Source organism: Lissotriton vulgaris, chromosome 4_1 (genome assembly GCF_964263255.1).
Source record: "Lissotriton vulgaris chromosome 4_1, aLisVul1.2, whole genome shotgun sequence".
In the NCBI taxonomy this organism is placed as follows: Eukaryota; Metazoa; Chordata; class Amphibia; order Caudata; family Salamandridae; genus Lissotriton; species Lissotriton vulgaris.
The window spans coordinates 351,636,433-351,653,102 of NC_141691.1; the positions used below are offsets into that span (position 1 = coordinate 351,636,433).

The 16,670-nt window shown below is 45.9% G+C and overlaps 1 protein-coding gene across 2 annotated transcripts in view; it reads left to right on the forward strand.

Moving 5' to 3' along the window:
- The window catches only part of LOC147718740 (sodium- and chloride-dependent neutral and basic amino acid transporter B(0+)-like), a 425,103-nt gene that overhangs the window by 45,149 nt on the left and 363,284 nt on the right, over nt 1-16,670 (forward strand). The window contains exon 2 of one of the 2 annotated variants that reach the window (XM_086918726.1): nt 13,955-14,114. The exons of the other annotated variant lie outside the window; for it this stretch is intronic. Coding sequence (XP_086774852.1) covers nt 13,955-14,114 — 160 coding nt within the window. The remainder of the gene's footprint in view (nt 1-13,954; nt 14,115-16,670) is intronic. 2 annotated transcript variants of the gene reach the window in all.

Sequence of the window (16,670 nt, forward strand, 5' to 3'; positions counted from 1 at the left end):
TATATACATATATATACCAACTGGTTGTTTGTGTAAAACCCACAGCCACTTGCAGCGGCGGGCCAGGACGGGGTTGCAACTCCCATATTATCCACCAATCTTCGTTTGAACGTGAAAAAAACGAAGTCCAGGCCTATGTATATTTATATATTCATTGCTGAAAAAAACTAAAGTTACAGGGATGTTATAGTTAGGCCAATCAATCAATCAATCAATGACATTTATAAAGCGCACTACATACCCGTAGGGTCTCAAGGCGCTGGGGGTGGGGGGGTGCCGCTACTGCTCGAACAGCCAGGTCTTCAGCTTCTTCCTGAAGGAGAGGTGGTCTTGGGTCAGGTGCAGGTCGGTCGGGAGGGAGTTCCAGGTCTTGGCGGCCAGGTAGGAGAAGGACCTTCCTCCTGTAGTCGCTCTTCGGATGCGGGGGACGGCGGCGAGGGCGTGGTTGGCTGATCGGAGGTGGCGTTTGGGAGCATAGAAGTTGATTCGGCTGTTGAGGTAGCTCGGGCCTTGGTCGTGTAGGGCTTTGTGTGCGTGGGTGAGGAGGCGGAAGGTGATTCTTTTGTTGACGGGGAGCCAGTGAAGGTCTTTCAGGTGTCCGGAGATGTGGCTGGTTCGTGGGATGTCGAGGATGAGTCTGGCTGAGGCGTTCTGGATCCGCTGGAGTCTCTTCTGGAGCTTGGCGGTGGTACCGGCGTAGAGGGCGTTGCCGTAGTCCAGTCGGCTAGTGACGAGGGCCTGGGTGACGGTCTTCCTGGTCTCGGTGGGGATCCACCAGAAGATCTTCCGTAGCATGCGTAGGATGTTGAAGCACGCCGAGGAAACGTTGTTGACTTGCCTGGTCATGGAGAGGGAGGAGTCCAGGATGAAGCCCAGGTTGCGTGCATGGTCTGTCGGTTTGGGTGCGGTGCCCAGGGTGGGAGGCCACCAGGAGTCGTCCCAGGCGGAGGGTGAGGGGCCCAGGATGAGGACCTCCGTCTTGTCCGAGTTCAGTTTCAGGCGGCTGGTCGTCATCCACTCGGCTACCTCTTTCATCCCTTCGTGCAGGTTGGCTCTGGCGGTGGCGGGGTCGTTGGTCAGGGAGAGGATCAGCTGGGTGTCGTCGGCGTAGGAGATTATGTTGAGGTTGTGTTGGCGTGCGATGGCCGCGAGGGGGCTCATGCAGACGTTGAAGAGGGTGGGGCTCAGAGAGGATCCTTGAGGGACGCCGCAGATGACTTCGGTGGCTTCTGACTTGTACGGTGGTAGGCGGACTCTCTGTGTTCTTCCGTCGAGGAAGGAGATGACCCATTCCAGCGCCTTGTCCTGGATTCCGACGTTGCTGAGGCGCTGTACTAGGGTGCGGTGGCAGACCGTGTCGAATGCCGCGGAGAGGTCTAGGAGGATGAGGGCCGCTGTTTCTCCGTTGTCCATCAGGGCTCGGATGTCATCGGTGGCGGCGATGAGGGCGGTCTCGGTGCTGTGATTGGCTCGGAAGCCGGCCTGTGAGGGGTCGAGGGATCCATTCGACTCGAGGAAGGCGGCCATCTGCTTGTTGACGGTCTTCTCGATGACTTTGGCTGGAAACGGGAGGAGCGAGATGGGGCGGTAATTCTTGAGTTCGGTGGGGTCCGCTGTGGGTTTTTTGAGTAGAGCGCTGAGTTCGGCGTGCTTCCAGCTCTCAGGGAAGGTGTCGGTGTTGAAGGATGTGTTGATGATGTCTCGCAGGTGGGGTGCGATGACAGCGTCAGCCTTGTTGAAGACGTGGTGAGGGCAGGGGTCGGTCGGTGATCCGGAGTGGATGGAGTTCATCGTGCGGATGGTGTCTTCGGTGCTGATCGGGGTCCAGGCGTGGAGGGTGGTGGTGGGGGGTGGTTGTTCGGTCTTGGTGTGCGTTGGTTGGTTGTTGAAGCTGTTGTGTATGTCCGTGATCTTGTTGTGGAAGTATGAAGCGAGGGAGTTGCAGAGGTCTTGCGATGGGGTGATGTCGTTGTTTCCTGCGCTGGGGTTGGATAGCTCTTTCACGAAGAGTTCCTTGCAGTTGTGTGCGTTGTTGTCCAGCCGGTCCTTGAATGCAGTTTTCTTGGCGGCGCGGATCAGCTGGTGGTGCTTCCGGGTGGCCAGCTTGAAGGTGGTCCTGTTGTCCGGTGTAGGTTCCCTTCTCCAGACTTTCTCGAGGGCTCGACAGTTCTTCTTGGAGCTCTTGAGTTCGTCGGTGAACCACGGGGCTTTCTTGCTGCCGGGTCTGCTGGGCGGGGTCCTCAGCGGGGCGAGTTCGTCCGCGCAGTTGCTGATCCACTTTGTGAGGTTGTCGGCGGCCTGGCTGGGGTTCGCTGAGCTGGCAGGAGGGTGCTGGCTAAGGGAGGTGGCGAGCTGGTCTGCTGTGATCTTGTTCCAGCTTCTGCGGGCGGCCTGTTGCTGGTGGTGGTGGGTCGTCGTTCTCTTGAAGGTGAAGTGGACGCAGCTGTGGTCCGTCCAGTGGAGTCCGGTGGCGTGGTTAAAGACGATGTCTTTGCAGGATGAGAAGACTGCGTCGAGTGTGTGTCCGGCGAGGTGGGTGGGGGTGGACACCAGCTGCTTGAGTCCAAGATTGGCGAGGTTGTCGAGCAGGGTGCTGGTGTTGCGGTCGTTGTTGTTCTCCAGGTGGAAGTTGAGGTCCCCCAGGAGGATGTAGTCGGCGGAGGGGAGGGCATGCGGGCTGACGAAGTCGGCGATGTCCTCGCTGAATTGTGTGCGTGGTCCCGGGGGTCGGTAGATCAGGGTGCCTCTGAGGGTGGTGTTCGGGTCGGTGTGGATCGGTGTGGAGCTGATATTTCAGTCTTACAAAACCAGTGAAATTCAGCAGTTATAGGTACCTGAGCTAACGATAACTTACTCCCCCACAATGTATACTGATTATGACCTCACATATTAAATCACTGAGGGCATGGTCAGTGATATCACTCACAACATAACTGATGACATCTCAAATGACATCACTGGTTTTGTATGAGTGAAATCTCAGCCTAATTATAACGTCCCTGTAACCTTTGTTTTTTCAGTAAATTGCAAAGGTTTTTTTAAATTCTATTTCCTAACTATAATGTCCCTGTAACCTTTGGTTTTTTCAGTGAATTTCTAAGGTTTTTCAACTTCTATGTTCTAATTATAACATCCCTGCATAGAAATCTTGGACCTCTTTAACACTTACTTGCCCAATGTCACCTTCCTCACGGATCCCAGATGACACAACGGCCTTCATGGAGCACCTCCACTTCAAGATCCAGACCAACCCCAAAAAAAACTCCCAGTGGAACCCTCATCTACAGGCTGTCCAGCCCCTGTGCTCCCTTTACCAACACTGTCACCGACCTCATCGCACCACATGCCATCGCATCCACAGACTACATCCTACTCAGAGACCTAAACTTCCACCTGGACAACCACGATGACTGAAACACCACCTCCCTCCTAGAGAACCTCTCCAACAAAGGACTGAAACAACTAGTCACTGCCCCCATGCACACAGAGGGACACACACTCAACCCGATCTTCCCTGGAGGAAACAGCGTCTCCTGCAGTCACACCACAGACCTCCTTTAAGCAGATCACCACTGCATTCAGTTCTACAAAGAACATCATACACAAGCAAGCCCACTGCTGGAACAAATGTCCCCGAAGACCAGCTCACCTCCGCCCTCGTCAGCATCCCACCATCAACTACGTCTGACGCAAACACCGAAGCATGCAACATCCAGTGCTGGATCACAAACTGCGTCAACACACTCGCCCCTCTCAAGAAAGCCACCAGAAGATATATTAAGAAAGCAAGCTTGTTCACCCCTGCACTGCAAGAATACAGATGCTACTGCAGATGACTCGAAAAGACATGGAGTAACAAGAAAACCCTGGAAACACACACCACTTACAAAGCAGACATCATTGCACAGTACCAACTCATCAAATCCACAAGGAAGAAATCCCTCCAAGACAGAATCCTCACCAACGCATGGAAGAGCTCTTCTCCATCATCAAGGAATTCGCCAAACCCTGCAAGGTAACATAAGATGTTGCACCCTCACTAGGCCTCTGCAACAGACTCAGCACCTTGTTTCACCATCAGATTTAGATGATCTATGACAACTTTGACAACCAAGACCACCTCACCGCACCAGCTCCCACATCATGCGATGCCATCCAGCAGACGCTGCTCAAATGGATCCCGCTCATGACAGTAAACACCTTGAAGACCATGAAAAGCATCCACTCTGGAGCACCCTCAGACCCCTGCCCACACCACATCTTCCACATAGCCTCCTCTGCTATTTCATCCAAACTACATCAGACAATCAACTGCTCCTTCAAGACCGCCTCCTTCTCCGATGACAGGTAACATGCCAAAGACAACCCACTCCTGAAGAAACCCTCCACAGACCTGATGGACCTCAAGAGCTCTGGGCCTTTACCCCTGCTTCCATTTGCAGAAAAGGTCATCGAAAAGACCGTCAACACCCAGTTAGCTAACTTCATTGGAGCTAACAACATCATGGACATCGCCCAATCTGGATTCCGAAGCAACCAAAGCACCAAGACTGGCCTCGCCATCACCGTGACATCCACTCCCTTCTTGACCAGTGCGAAATGGCAGCCCTCATCCTCCTGGACCTCTCGGCTGCCTTCAACACCATTTCCCACCGCACCATAGTCACCAGACTCCACGATTCTGGCATCCACAGCAAGGCCCTCGACTGGATATGGTCCTTTCTCACTGGCAGAACTCACATGGTCAGACTTTCTCTCTATCTTTAAGAACCGGCAGAGACCAACTTTGGAGTGCCTCAGGGTTCCTTCCTCAGCCCCACCCTCTTGAACATCCACATGCCCCCCCAACCATCGGCAGGAACCACGGGCTCAACATTGTCTCTTCCGGTGAGAACACCCAGTAAAACCTCTCCCTCACCAACAAGCCCAACATCACCAAACAGAACTTCCAAAAGGGATGAGAGCCATCGCCACCTGGATGAAGAACATCTGCCTGAAACTCAACTCAGAAAAGACAAAAGTCCTCATCCTTTGCTCCACCCCCTCCACATGGGACAACTCCTGGTGGCCCTCAGAAATCCCCCCACCCTAACGGACCACGCATAAAACCAAGGCATCATGCTAGACTCATCGCTCAAAATGAACCACCAGATCAACACTGTATCCTCGACCTGCTTTAACACCCTCCGCATGCTTCGAAAGACTTCAAATAGATCCCAAACAAATACAGAAAAACTGTCACACATGCACTCATCAGCAGCAAACTAGACTACAGCAACACTCTCTACGCCAGAATCAACAAGAAACTACTTTGCAAATCCCAGACTGTCCAGAACACCACAGCCAGACTGATCCTCGACATCCTGCGTCGCAGTCACATCACCAAAGACCTCTGCAATCTCCACTGGTTTCCAGTTGCAAGACGAATTACCTTCAAACTCCTCACCCACGCATTAAAGGTTCTTCATAACACTGGACCCGCATAGATGAACAGCCGCCTCTCCTTCCACGCACCCAGAAGACACCTCCAATCATCCCAGCTCTCACTGACCACCGTCCCACATATCAACAAGACCATAATGGGAAGAAAGTCCTTCTAGCTCAAAGCCAAAGCATGAAATACCCTCCCCCTACACCACCAGCAATCTCCCACATTGCCCCAGTTCAGAAGGACCTCAAGACCTGGCTCTTCGGATGACCCCTGCACTCTATGGAGTTGCTCCCCCTACCCCCTACCCAGCGCTTAGAGACCCTCACGGGTGAGTAGTTGCACTTCACCAACCCTGATTGATTGTAACCTTTGGTTTTATTACGAGAATTTCTATGGTTGTTTAACTAGTAGTCGTGTTTGCAATGCTCAGGGATCCCACTGTAAGGGACTTATTGGAGCTAACATGAGGGTTCTTGGCCTCCAAGGTTTTTTAGCAGCCAGGGGGACAACATCTCCTAAGCAGTACTGCTCCAGGAGGCACGCTAGCAGAGTGTTGGCGAAAGGGGGCATCGCCTCTGAAGTCTTTACAGCAATCATGCTCTGTGAGCCTTACTGGAGGTAACAGGAGGGGTAGTTGGCCCCCAAGAAGCCTCTGGAACCAAGAGGACTTCATTCCCCAGCCAGTGGTGTGACCCCACAGGTGCATTTGCAGAGTGGTCGAGAAAGGGGGAATGGCCTCCAAAATCCTCCCAGCAATCAGGCTGTATGGGACTTACTGGAGTTACCAGGAAGGTTTGTTGTCCCCAAGGACCCTCTGGAGCTAAGGGAACTTCATCCCCAAACCAGCAGTGAGCCAGGAGGTGCATTTGTAGAGTGGTGGAGAAAGGTAGCATGGCCTCCAAAGTCCTCTCTGCAATGATCTACGTGGGACTTATTGTAGGCAACAGGAAGGCGTGTTCGCCCCCAAGGCTCAGCATCCAGAGTGACATCATCCACCAACCAAATGTGTGCCAGGAAGGTGCGTTTGCAGAGTAATGGGGAAAGGGGGCGCTGCCTCTGAAGACCTCTTAGCAATTCCATTGTGTCGGACTTACTGGAGGTAACGGGAGGGCTAGTGGGCCCCCAAGGACCCACTAGACCCCAGAGGACTTAATCCCCCAACTAGCAGTGTGTTAACAGGGGCGTTGCAGAGTGATAGTGAAGGGGCAATAGCCTGCGATGACTTGCCGGAGGTTTTGTAAACATTTTTTAAGGGGTGGCTGCGTGGGCCCCCTTCCCTGGACCATTTTTGGCCAGCCCCAGGGACCCCCATCCTCAAGGCCTAGCCCTTTTTTCAATGGGGAGGGGGGCACGTGGGTAACATGGGTGCCCCATGCAAAACACCTATCCTGGGCCAACCTCTCCCTGTTAAACCATTGAAGAAGGCTACACACAGTCCGAGGAGGGCTCCAGGTATATATACATTTTACAGCCTCACAGCTCGTGGACAGGATACATCTGAGGACTCCATTGTGGCATCTTTTAAAATCCTGGAAATTAAGAACCTCATAGCTTTAAATGCCTTTGATACCTGAATAACTGCCCTTGAGCAGATAGTGGGGCTGTTAACAGGGCCCGCAAACAACGTACAGTTTAGTATCTGCTGGCTTAATGACTGTCATAAATCTATGTTGAATACAGGTATTAGAAATCCCTCTAGTAGTGTCACTGAAACCTTATGAGCAGGCGCATCCACCCAGGTCCAGGTTTAGGCTCTACCTATAGACCCATTACAACCGCCCGAGTGCCCCACTTTGCACAGTCGAAGCCAATCTCGGGCGACAAGCCTCTGCCAAACCATAGCTGATTGCCCAGGGGGATATAGCAATGTTATTGATTACAGTAGGATTTTGGGCTCCCAGGTATCTTTATTTTTTAAACTTAAATATCTCTGAAACTACCAAACAGGTTTACACTAAATCACAAAAAGCATGCTTTCTGTACCAACATAAAGCTTTCTGCCAAATTTGGTGTAATTCCGTTCAGTGGTTCGGGCCGTAGTTGGAAGACAGGGATGGCAGTCACAGTCGCCGCCAGTGACATCTAATTACTGGTTGACCTCAATTGGTGGGTTTTCTCTGTTGATGAAGATCGGACTTCTAGAAAAGTTTCTAAGTCCAAACGTAGAGGGCTTCATTGGGACCCATCTCATTAACGTCAATACTCCCTCAAAGAATGGACTTTGATCTTTTCACTCCTGGAGCTGTCCCACCTTCATCGATGACTGCACCAGGGCCCTACTTTACAGCAACCCGCTATCAGAGAGCCCCACTTTGGAACCAACCTGCCTCGTCAATGACACATCAACAACCACTTTTCCAGTATAAATATTTCTAAGTCAGAAGGTAAACTTTCAACTGGGGCAAACCTGGCCCCTGTATCCAACTAGCGATGTATTGCGGTCAACGTTAACATTTGACTTTAGTCTGGTCAAGCATGGCTAGATAACCACGGTTGATGCTTTGTGCTTTTTGGCGATATTTTTAATGAAACTTTAAAATGTCATATATCTTTTTCTATCTATTGACTTGTTGTTGTGCTGTCATTTTATGCAGAAATATGCACTCTATTTTTCTAAATTGGTTTGTGATTTTGACAGTGTTGTGTTTTCACTTCATTAATGTATGAGTACTGCAAGCATTGTTTACACATAACCTCTAAGTTAAGGCTGAATGCTTTGTGCCAACCTACCATAGGGTTAATTAAGCACAGGTTTTTTAGTGACTTTGATGGTTCACGATGACAAGGATTGGGATTTTTATTTAGATGGTTTCTCGCCCCTCTCAACTAATACCCCAATTTCATACGCCAATGGATTTGCAAACAATAATGGTACAGCTATTACTATTAGAGTAACCAAGTGCATGGTAATGTTTTAACTTCTTAACTTTAGTTTAATCAAGTTGAGTATGCTCCACTCAATTGCAAGGGGATGTTGGAGGGCCTTTGTTGGCTTTATGGGCCTTTTGGCTGAACTTTTTATGAGAGTTTAGGGGTTTTTCTTCTACCATGTGGTGTCCAGCCTTTCTTTTTCCTCGTCATTATCTGGCAAAGCAATGTTTGCGGTCTTCCATTGTTCTTGCAGACAAAGTTTCATTTTCCACCTGCTTGCTATGGTTACTCTCCTTTGAAAGGGAGAGATACTCATCACTCCCCTGACCCCTTAACTTATTGCAGGCATTCTTAACATACTTATGGATATCTTTTGATAGGGGCAACCATGGCACAATGGTGCACATGCTGGGCTTACTGTGGGCACTTAACTTATGATGAAAATGTGTGGTTACTCCAGGTCCATGTACGTAACACCGACAAGGCGCTGGGGGCAGCCACACATTCAAGCTGCTCCAAGTGCAGAGCATTGATGAAATATAGAGTGGTAGTTTGAGTCATTCCCATGCCGGCAGATACCCCTATGACTGCATGCCTTCATTCCGTGGTGCACCTTCAGTGCACCTCCTGATGGCCTCCTTGCCCAAGTGCGGACGTAAAGTTAGTAGTCTTAAATCTATTCTGTGAATACCGAAAGTAGTAAGTTCATTCTGTGAATCCCGAAAGTAGTAAGTACACTCTGTGAATCCCAAAAGTAGTAAGTGCATTCTGTGAATACCAAATAGTAGTAAGTTTAGGATTTAGTCTTAAGTTCATTCTATGAATCGGGCCCCAAGAGTGCAGAAAATGGGTGCGCACTCCCATTGTGCCTCAAGTGCACTGTTTGTTATATGGCCTCTGGTATAGTACTGCCCCACATGCCTAATAGTGATAGGCATTACATGTCATATGATGGCCATACCTGTTATTTGATCATGATTAGGGCTCCTGGTTTTATGGAATTTATTTTTTAACATTCCCATCTGCATGTATTCATTTTTATTTGTGGGCCATCTTGTCCGTATTTATCCATATTAATTTTGTGTTTTGTGAATAAATGAATTTATGGAAATATTTTGATAGTGGTGGCAATAGTGCCACATTTTTTTAACCTATAAACGTGCACTCATACTTTAATGCCTCTTGTGTTTTAACAAATTAACCAGCCAAATACAACATAACAATACACCCACAGGTAAATATTAGCATTATATTGAAAATTTATGTTAACTTATGCCGTTATGTAAGGAATTCTCATCATGCTTTTTAACTCCTCATTTTTTCTATCTGGTGTGGAACTGATGAGACAGCAAGTCACTCACAGGAACGGAAATTTCTGTATTTTCCATTTCTAAAAATAATTGCAGCCAGGAAACACATTGTTTTCTGTCTGTATTTATCTGTAAAAAATCAGTAAAATGTAAAACTGGGAACCTTAATAATAATTTTAAATGCTTACGAAAGGTAGGATTTGCCTTAGTGAGACTGCAGTAATATCAGGGCTTAGTGAAAATGACATGCTGATGCTTACAGAAAATTAAGATCTGGTATTTAGAGACACAAGTAATTGTTTACATGACCAGAACAAGTTTCAGTTTGGAAAATATATTTTGCTATCTAAAATGCAAATGCTGTATTTTATGGTCCAATGTATGCATTCCCAAAACTGGCAAGCTGATTTTTGGGGAGAAAATGATTACACTTTATTATTGTAAAGCAGATTTGTATGGGATATCCCAAAATGAGTTAAGGAGGCTCATTTTGTAGAGGCCCACCTCTTTTTCCAGTTTTGAATTGTATTCCTTTAGCAATCTACATGTTATGGCACTGCTAAACAGAATTACAGCATGTGTGTTTGTCCCTAACACAAGTACTTCAGCCTGATTCATCACGCTGAATTGCGCTCGCAAAGGGCCAGATTTTGAGAATCTGGCCCTTTGCGAGTGTGATTTTAGCATTTGGGATTCATCATCCCAAATGCAAAAATCGGTAATAGCGATTTCGCTTTTTTGCGAGGTATTACATTTAAGGAATCTCTATTTGAGATTCCTTAAATGCAATTCATCCTCCATTTATAAATAGCGAATTCGCAATTTCGGCCCGCTATTTACCGTGAGGTCAAACCTCATGGTAAATAGCGAAAACTTAGAAAAATGCTTTTAAAAGCATTTTTCTAAGTTGCATGTTGCACACACACATGTCCAACACCTGTTTAAATTTGCATTTATCGGGTGCTACAGGGTGTCCTTTGGACACCCCTGGCACCCTTTAAATCGCTATCTTATTTGCGATTAGCAAATTGCTAAACGCAAATAAGGAATACTCCCCATTCATTCATATGGGCCTCTTACCCATAGGAATAAATGGGGAGTTATTCCTTATTTGCGATTAGCAATTTGCTAATCGCAAATAAGGAATATGTAGGAATCACATTTTTTTTTGCGATTCCTACATGAATCCCGTTTTGAGAGCCTGTAATAGCGATTCCTTATGAATCGCTATTATAGACTCGCAAAACGGGTCGTTGATGAATCAGGCTGTAAATTGGTTACACTCAAGTAAGAGCTTTATATGTTGGCACAGGAACTAAACAAGTTTTATGAAATGTAATATTGTATGTGGCCTGTATTTCTATCAGTCACATTGATGACCAGAGTGTGTGATTGTGCTCTACCTGGGCTGTAGTTGTAAAACTACTAGAGTGGGAAGGAAAAGTGCTTTTGCCATGTATGAAAACCTACCATTACGTTTAGCTCTGTCACCCCTAATCGTGCCTAGTAAGCCTATAATGCTGGGTGTTCAATATATTAAAGTGGAACATGCTAAAAAAGTATGTTCACAGAGAAAAGATGCAAAAAGCTGTTTGTCTTTGTATAGATATAGCTATTTTTCCAAGAACAGACCTGTTTGGAAATTAACAAGAAAACATTACATAACTCAGCTCGAAAAAATGCAGGCAAAATCCTTTTAAGTTCTTTCGCATTTGCTATTAAAATCCAGCTCAAACGTGAACACTGTGTTATAACTTACGTCTTATAATGGTATCTCCCGTCACATGCTCTCCTTTTACTCTTGTTGACAAAAGTATTTTCGATGAGAACTTTGCCAGACACCAGGTTAAGCTAGAGGAAGTGGACATTTGCCCAGCGGGTTACAATAGGGAACGTATCCCCTTAGAAGGCATGGCAAGAATGAGGATCTCCTTCAAGGACAGGCATACTGTAGGCAAGATTTATGTAGCCACAAGGGGTTCCAGTCTTCTTGGGTGGAAGCATCAAAAGGAGTTAGGGATTAAATTAGATCCTAACAATAGAGAGCAAGTACTCCTGGTGGAACCTCCCAAAATTGCAAAAAATGTAATTACAGAATTTAAGGAGGTGTTTAGCGATAGGCTGGGTGTGCTCAAGAACTACATGCACAGAACTGTCCTTAAAAAAGGGGCAGTACCTATCGTTCACCAAACCCGATCTATTCCACTGCGCATGAGGGAGCCATTGAAAAAAGAATTGGAGAAGCTGGTCAGCCAAGGTGTCATCACAGAGATCGAAAGCTCGGAATGGTTGGCCAATTGTGATCACGACCAAGGATGGGGAAGTAACATAAGGCTCTGTGTTGACTTGAGAGACTTAAATGCCAACATCCAGGTGGATAGATTTCCCCTGCCGAGGATAAGCGAAATGCTAAGCACAATCCAGGGTGCAAAGTTTTTCAGTGTCCTGGATTTGTCTTCAGCATATTACCAGATCCAATTACACCCAGTCTCAGTCCTTAACAGCTTTCACAACCCCATTTGGAAATTATAAATTTCAGAGGATGCCGTTTGGTTTAGCGTCCGCCGCTGCAACATTTCAAAGGGTGATGCAACATATTCTAAAAGACTGCATCAAAACTATGTGCTTTCAAGACGATATCCTAATTTATGGAACAAATGAAGAAGAGCACAATGACAACACACTGATTTGTGAAAAGATTGTGAGAAAACAACTTCTAAACATTGACCTTCGTGGTATTTCAGAGCAAACTGGTTTAGAACTAGTTTCCCCACTAGCCACGCTCCTGAGACTGGAATGTATATGTCATACAAGTTGTTAATGGCAGTTTTTTATATGACAATGGAACTGCCTCTGAAAGCAGGAAAGCTGCAGTGTGTCAATAGTGACCTATTGGCGGGGATTCATCATCTGCGAGGACAACACAAAGGTACATTTTAACAGCTATTCTATCTGAAGTGGAGAACTCAAATGGACATCTCAAGAGCTGACTGACATCAATGGAATGGAATGGAAGTGCTGAAAAAGGAGGTCTGATTTCCTTGGGAAAGCTTCCAGGATTGGGTGTAGGGAATTATCCCATCACAGTCTGGAGTACTTGATAAGACAGGCATATGAACAACAAATCCTCTGAACATTCCTAGATAATATCAAGAAGGAAGACTACTCTTCCTGACTGCTAGGGAAAAGAAGTCTAGGCACTCCTGGCTCACGTGGGCATCCAGAGACCGGAACTCTTTTCCAATTATCAAGTGGCTAGCCTCTGTTTCTATACAGGCAAAAGGCTACCATGCTATGAAGAAGGCAAAGTTGGCCTCTTGCTACTGACACTTAAAGCGTCCTGGCTGGAGAGAGAATTGGTGCTAAGAAGCTATCCCCGAGCTCCGGGGTGTCGTACGAGACAGCTGGAGGCACTTCCTCAGCACAAAGAGAAGCAAGACAAAATGCTAAAGGTTACCTAGGGAAAATACACCATCGACGGACATGAGATGCTTTTTCATCCTGCTCAGAGCTTTATGTAGTGAGATTGGGTGACTGTCAGGGATCTCAAAATCCAATAGAGTGGCGGCTGCACTGAAGGTAGAGAAGTTTGCCAATTGGGCACCCAGTTTGATTTGCCATTCTGCATAGTCCTTTCAATTGTTGCTATCACTAGTACAATAAAGTATTTTTTTTCACTTTTAGTTGGAAACGTAGCAGCATTTAACTGAGTCTGTAAAGTAATTACAGAGCACAACTCAATAAGACAATGCAAAATACCAACACCACAAAAACTTTGCATGGCAAAACGTAGCAAAAAAACGGAATGTGACAACAACAATAATGCAACACACACCAACACAATGTAACATGCAACACGAAGACAGAACAACAGCATTCCAGCAATACACTGAAAAAATCAGCACAAAAGATCACAATTCTGCCAATGACAACTCAACTGATAATTTATGAAGGTGTTTTGCTTTGTGTTGTTGCATTGCTGAGTTGCATTTTGTTTTGCCACTGTGTTATGTTTTGTTGTTCTGTTGCATATTTGTTATTGCGCTGTAGGTTCTATGTTAATATATTGTTGTGTTCTTTTGCTGTGTTTGTTACTGTTATTGTGCAGTGTTATTGTAATGTACTGTTGTGGTTTTGCCAAAGTGTTTTGTGATCCGGCCCTTTGTCTATAGCACGTGATACCAACTGTGGTAGGGTTTGATGTATTGTTGGAGATTGTCTTTGGAGGATTTCATAGATGTGAGTTACACTTGAAGTGTTTTTGAGGGCACATTTATAAGAAATTACCTTGCATTTTGGATATTATTGAATTTTTACATGCTTTGTTTATGTTTTTTTTTAGGAATTAGAAACTAACAACATTGAAAACAGCACAGATCAACACAATCCAGAACGAGAAGTGTGGTCTAGTAAAGCTGACTATCTTCTGTCATTGATTGGCTATGCTGTGGGATTAGGAAATGTTTGGAGATTTCCCTATCTGGCTTATAAAAATGGAGGAGGTAATGTACCTCCTAATTACTTTTCTAACTGCTCATATTAAACACAGTCTCCTCACCTTTGTTAGCAATGTTTCTAAAATTCACCATTTGTTAGTGTATATGTGTAGTGTATATGCCTGCCTAAATTCATTTCTGAGTGTAATTAAAATTCACTAATCCTTAATAAAAAAATCAAATACTACTCCGTAAAAAGGTCAGGCTCTTCATTCAAAATGTCGGGGCACAAATGAATAGGCCAGAGCTTTAACAGCTCAACTTTGACCCTTCTCATTTTGTATCCTGATAGCAAACCTGGCTTCAGCTGTATGTTACTGTCACCAAAGCACAACTTTTAATCAGTGGCGACTCTAGAAGAGAACACTTTGTACCACAGATAAAATTGGTGGGGCCACCTACAAAGGTGCGGTGTCAACCGTGATGTCATCAACTAAGTCACTGAACATGTCATGAGCTACGTAATATGTAAGGTCATAAGCAGTGCATGGTTTATATACAAATTATAGTTAGATCAATAAACTACAACATGAATTTCAATGTTTTTGGGTTGTAAAATGTTTTATCTTATTTCAACATCTAACTATAACGTTACTTCAAACTTGATTATTTGCAGTGAATTTCGAGGTTTTTTTTAACATAAGCTAGATCTTATTCCCATATGTGATGTGATGTGATGTGACATAACATTTATATAGCGCACTATCACTCCAAGGAGCATCTTGGCGCATTGGCTCAACCAGCTGAATGATATCCCGCAGCTGTATTGTCCACCAAGGTGATGATCTTCACACTAATGCTTTGCATGCTGGATCCAAAAGACTGTATATCCACATCTTAAGGGATTTCCTGAAGGCTTGTTCTGATGTAATCTGCCGCAGATGATGGGGGAGTTTGTTCCACGCCCTAGCGCCAATCACTGCCAGGGATTTACCTACCTTAGAGGAAAGCCTAAATTTGGGGACAATAAGTAGGTTGGCAGTGGCAGACCTAAGATTTCGGAAGGGATGGTATCCTGCAAAGCTTTTCCGGATGTATATCAGGCCCTGCATATGAAAGGCCCTAAAAGTAATGATTAGGACCTTAAACAAAATGTGTTTGTGAATGGGAAGCCAGTGAAGGGCATCTAGTGCAGCCGTGGCAGAAGACTTCCTGGGCCATCTAAGTACCAGGCGGGCGGTAGCGTGCTGGACCATCTGAAGCCTGTGAAGGGCCGCTTTTTCGACCCTGCATACAAGCTATTACAGTAGTCCAGTCCTGATGTAATTAATGCCACCGCCACGTGTGTCTGGCTGCCAGAAGAAGCAGATCGAAAAATGTCCTCAAGCCCTTTATGATGTTAAAACAGGTGCCTGCTACCACTACTGCTTGCTGTTTAAATGATAGGGTATCATCAAACTTGATCCCTAAATTTCGTGCTGCCGGAATTGTGCTGGGGGAGCTTCCGCATCCTCTGGCCACCATTTCTGAGGGGAGAATGAATTGTTAAGTCCAAATGGTAGAATTTCCGTTTTACTGGAATTGCACTTCAGGTGGTTATCTCTCATCCACGCGAATGTCGCTGATAGACAGTTTTTAAGATTTTGTTCTGCGTTTGCCATATCCTTATCAAGGACTAGGACCAATTGTGTATCATCAGCATATGCAATCGTGCTGATGTCAAAGGACGAGATTAGCTTGATCAGGGGGGCCATATAAAGATTGAAGAGCGTTGGGCTCAAACTTGAGCCCTGTGGTACCCCTGTCTTCAGTACCTTTTCTCCTGAACAGAAATGCCCTAAGGTGGTTATTTGACATCTGTGCATCAGAAAGTTCTTAAGCCACTCCAATACGGTTCCTGCTTTGCCAGCTGTAGCCAGGCGATCTAAAAGGATAGCATGGGACACCGTATTAAAGGCTGCAGATAAATCTAAAAGGATCAGGACATCCTTCTTGCCCTGATCCACGGCGGCTAGTATAGTTTCAGTTGTAAACAAAAGGGCCGACTCAGTGGAATGCTGGGCTCCAAAGTCCGCTTGATTCGTATGAAGTATGAAACTATACCATCACTTCAAACTAAAGAAATATATATAGGACTTGTGAGAAATACCTTTAGCCAAAATGAGTTGCATAGAAGTTGCTGAAATAAATTCACAGCTCTTGACTTGTGTTTGCGTTTCGTCTTTCGTGATTCGAATGACGTTGCTCTAATTCAGCAGGTTGCCCGAGTCCACCGCAGAACGCATATATATATTTTCCAGCACAACATGCCAAGAGTAAGAATCATTTGCCTTCAGTCATCGGAACCTACAAAGGTCTTGTTTTTGTGTGACTCTTCAAAGCTTAGGGCATTTGTTTGAAAAAATAAGGACACGGCGGCCTCGCCGTGGGAGAGAACACCATCTTGAAACTGAAAGAGGCTGGGGCTGGATAGACATCGGAGCCGCTTTTCCAGCACAACATGCCAAGAGTAAGAATCTTTTGCCTTCAGTCATCGGAAACCCACAAAGGTCTACAAATATGCTTTTAAAATACAGTAGTGCATTGAACCTACAAAGGAAGCAATAAAAAACATTTTCCTCG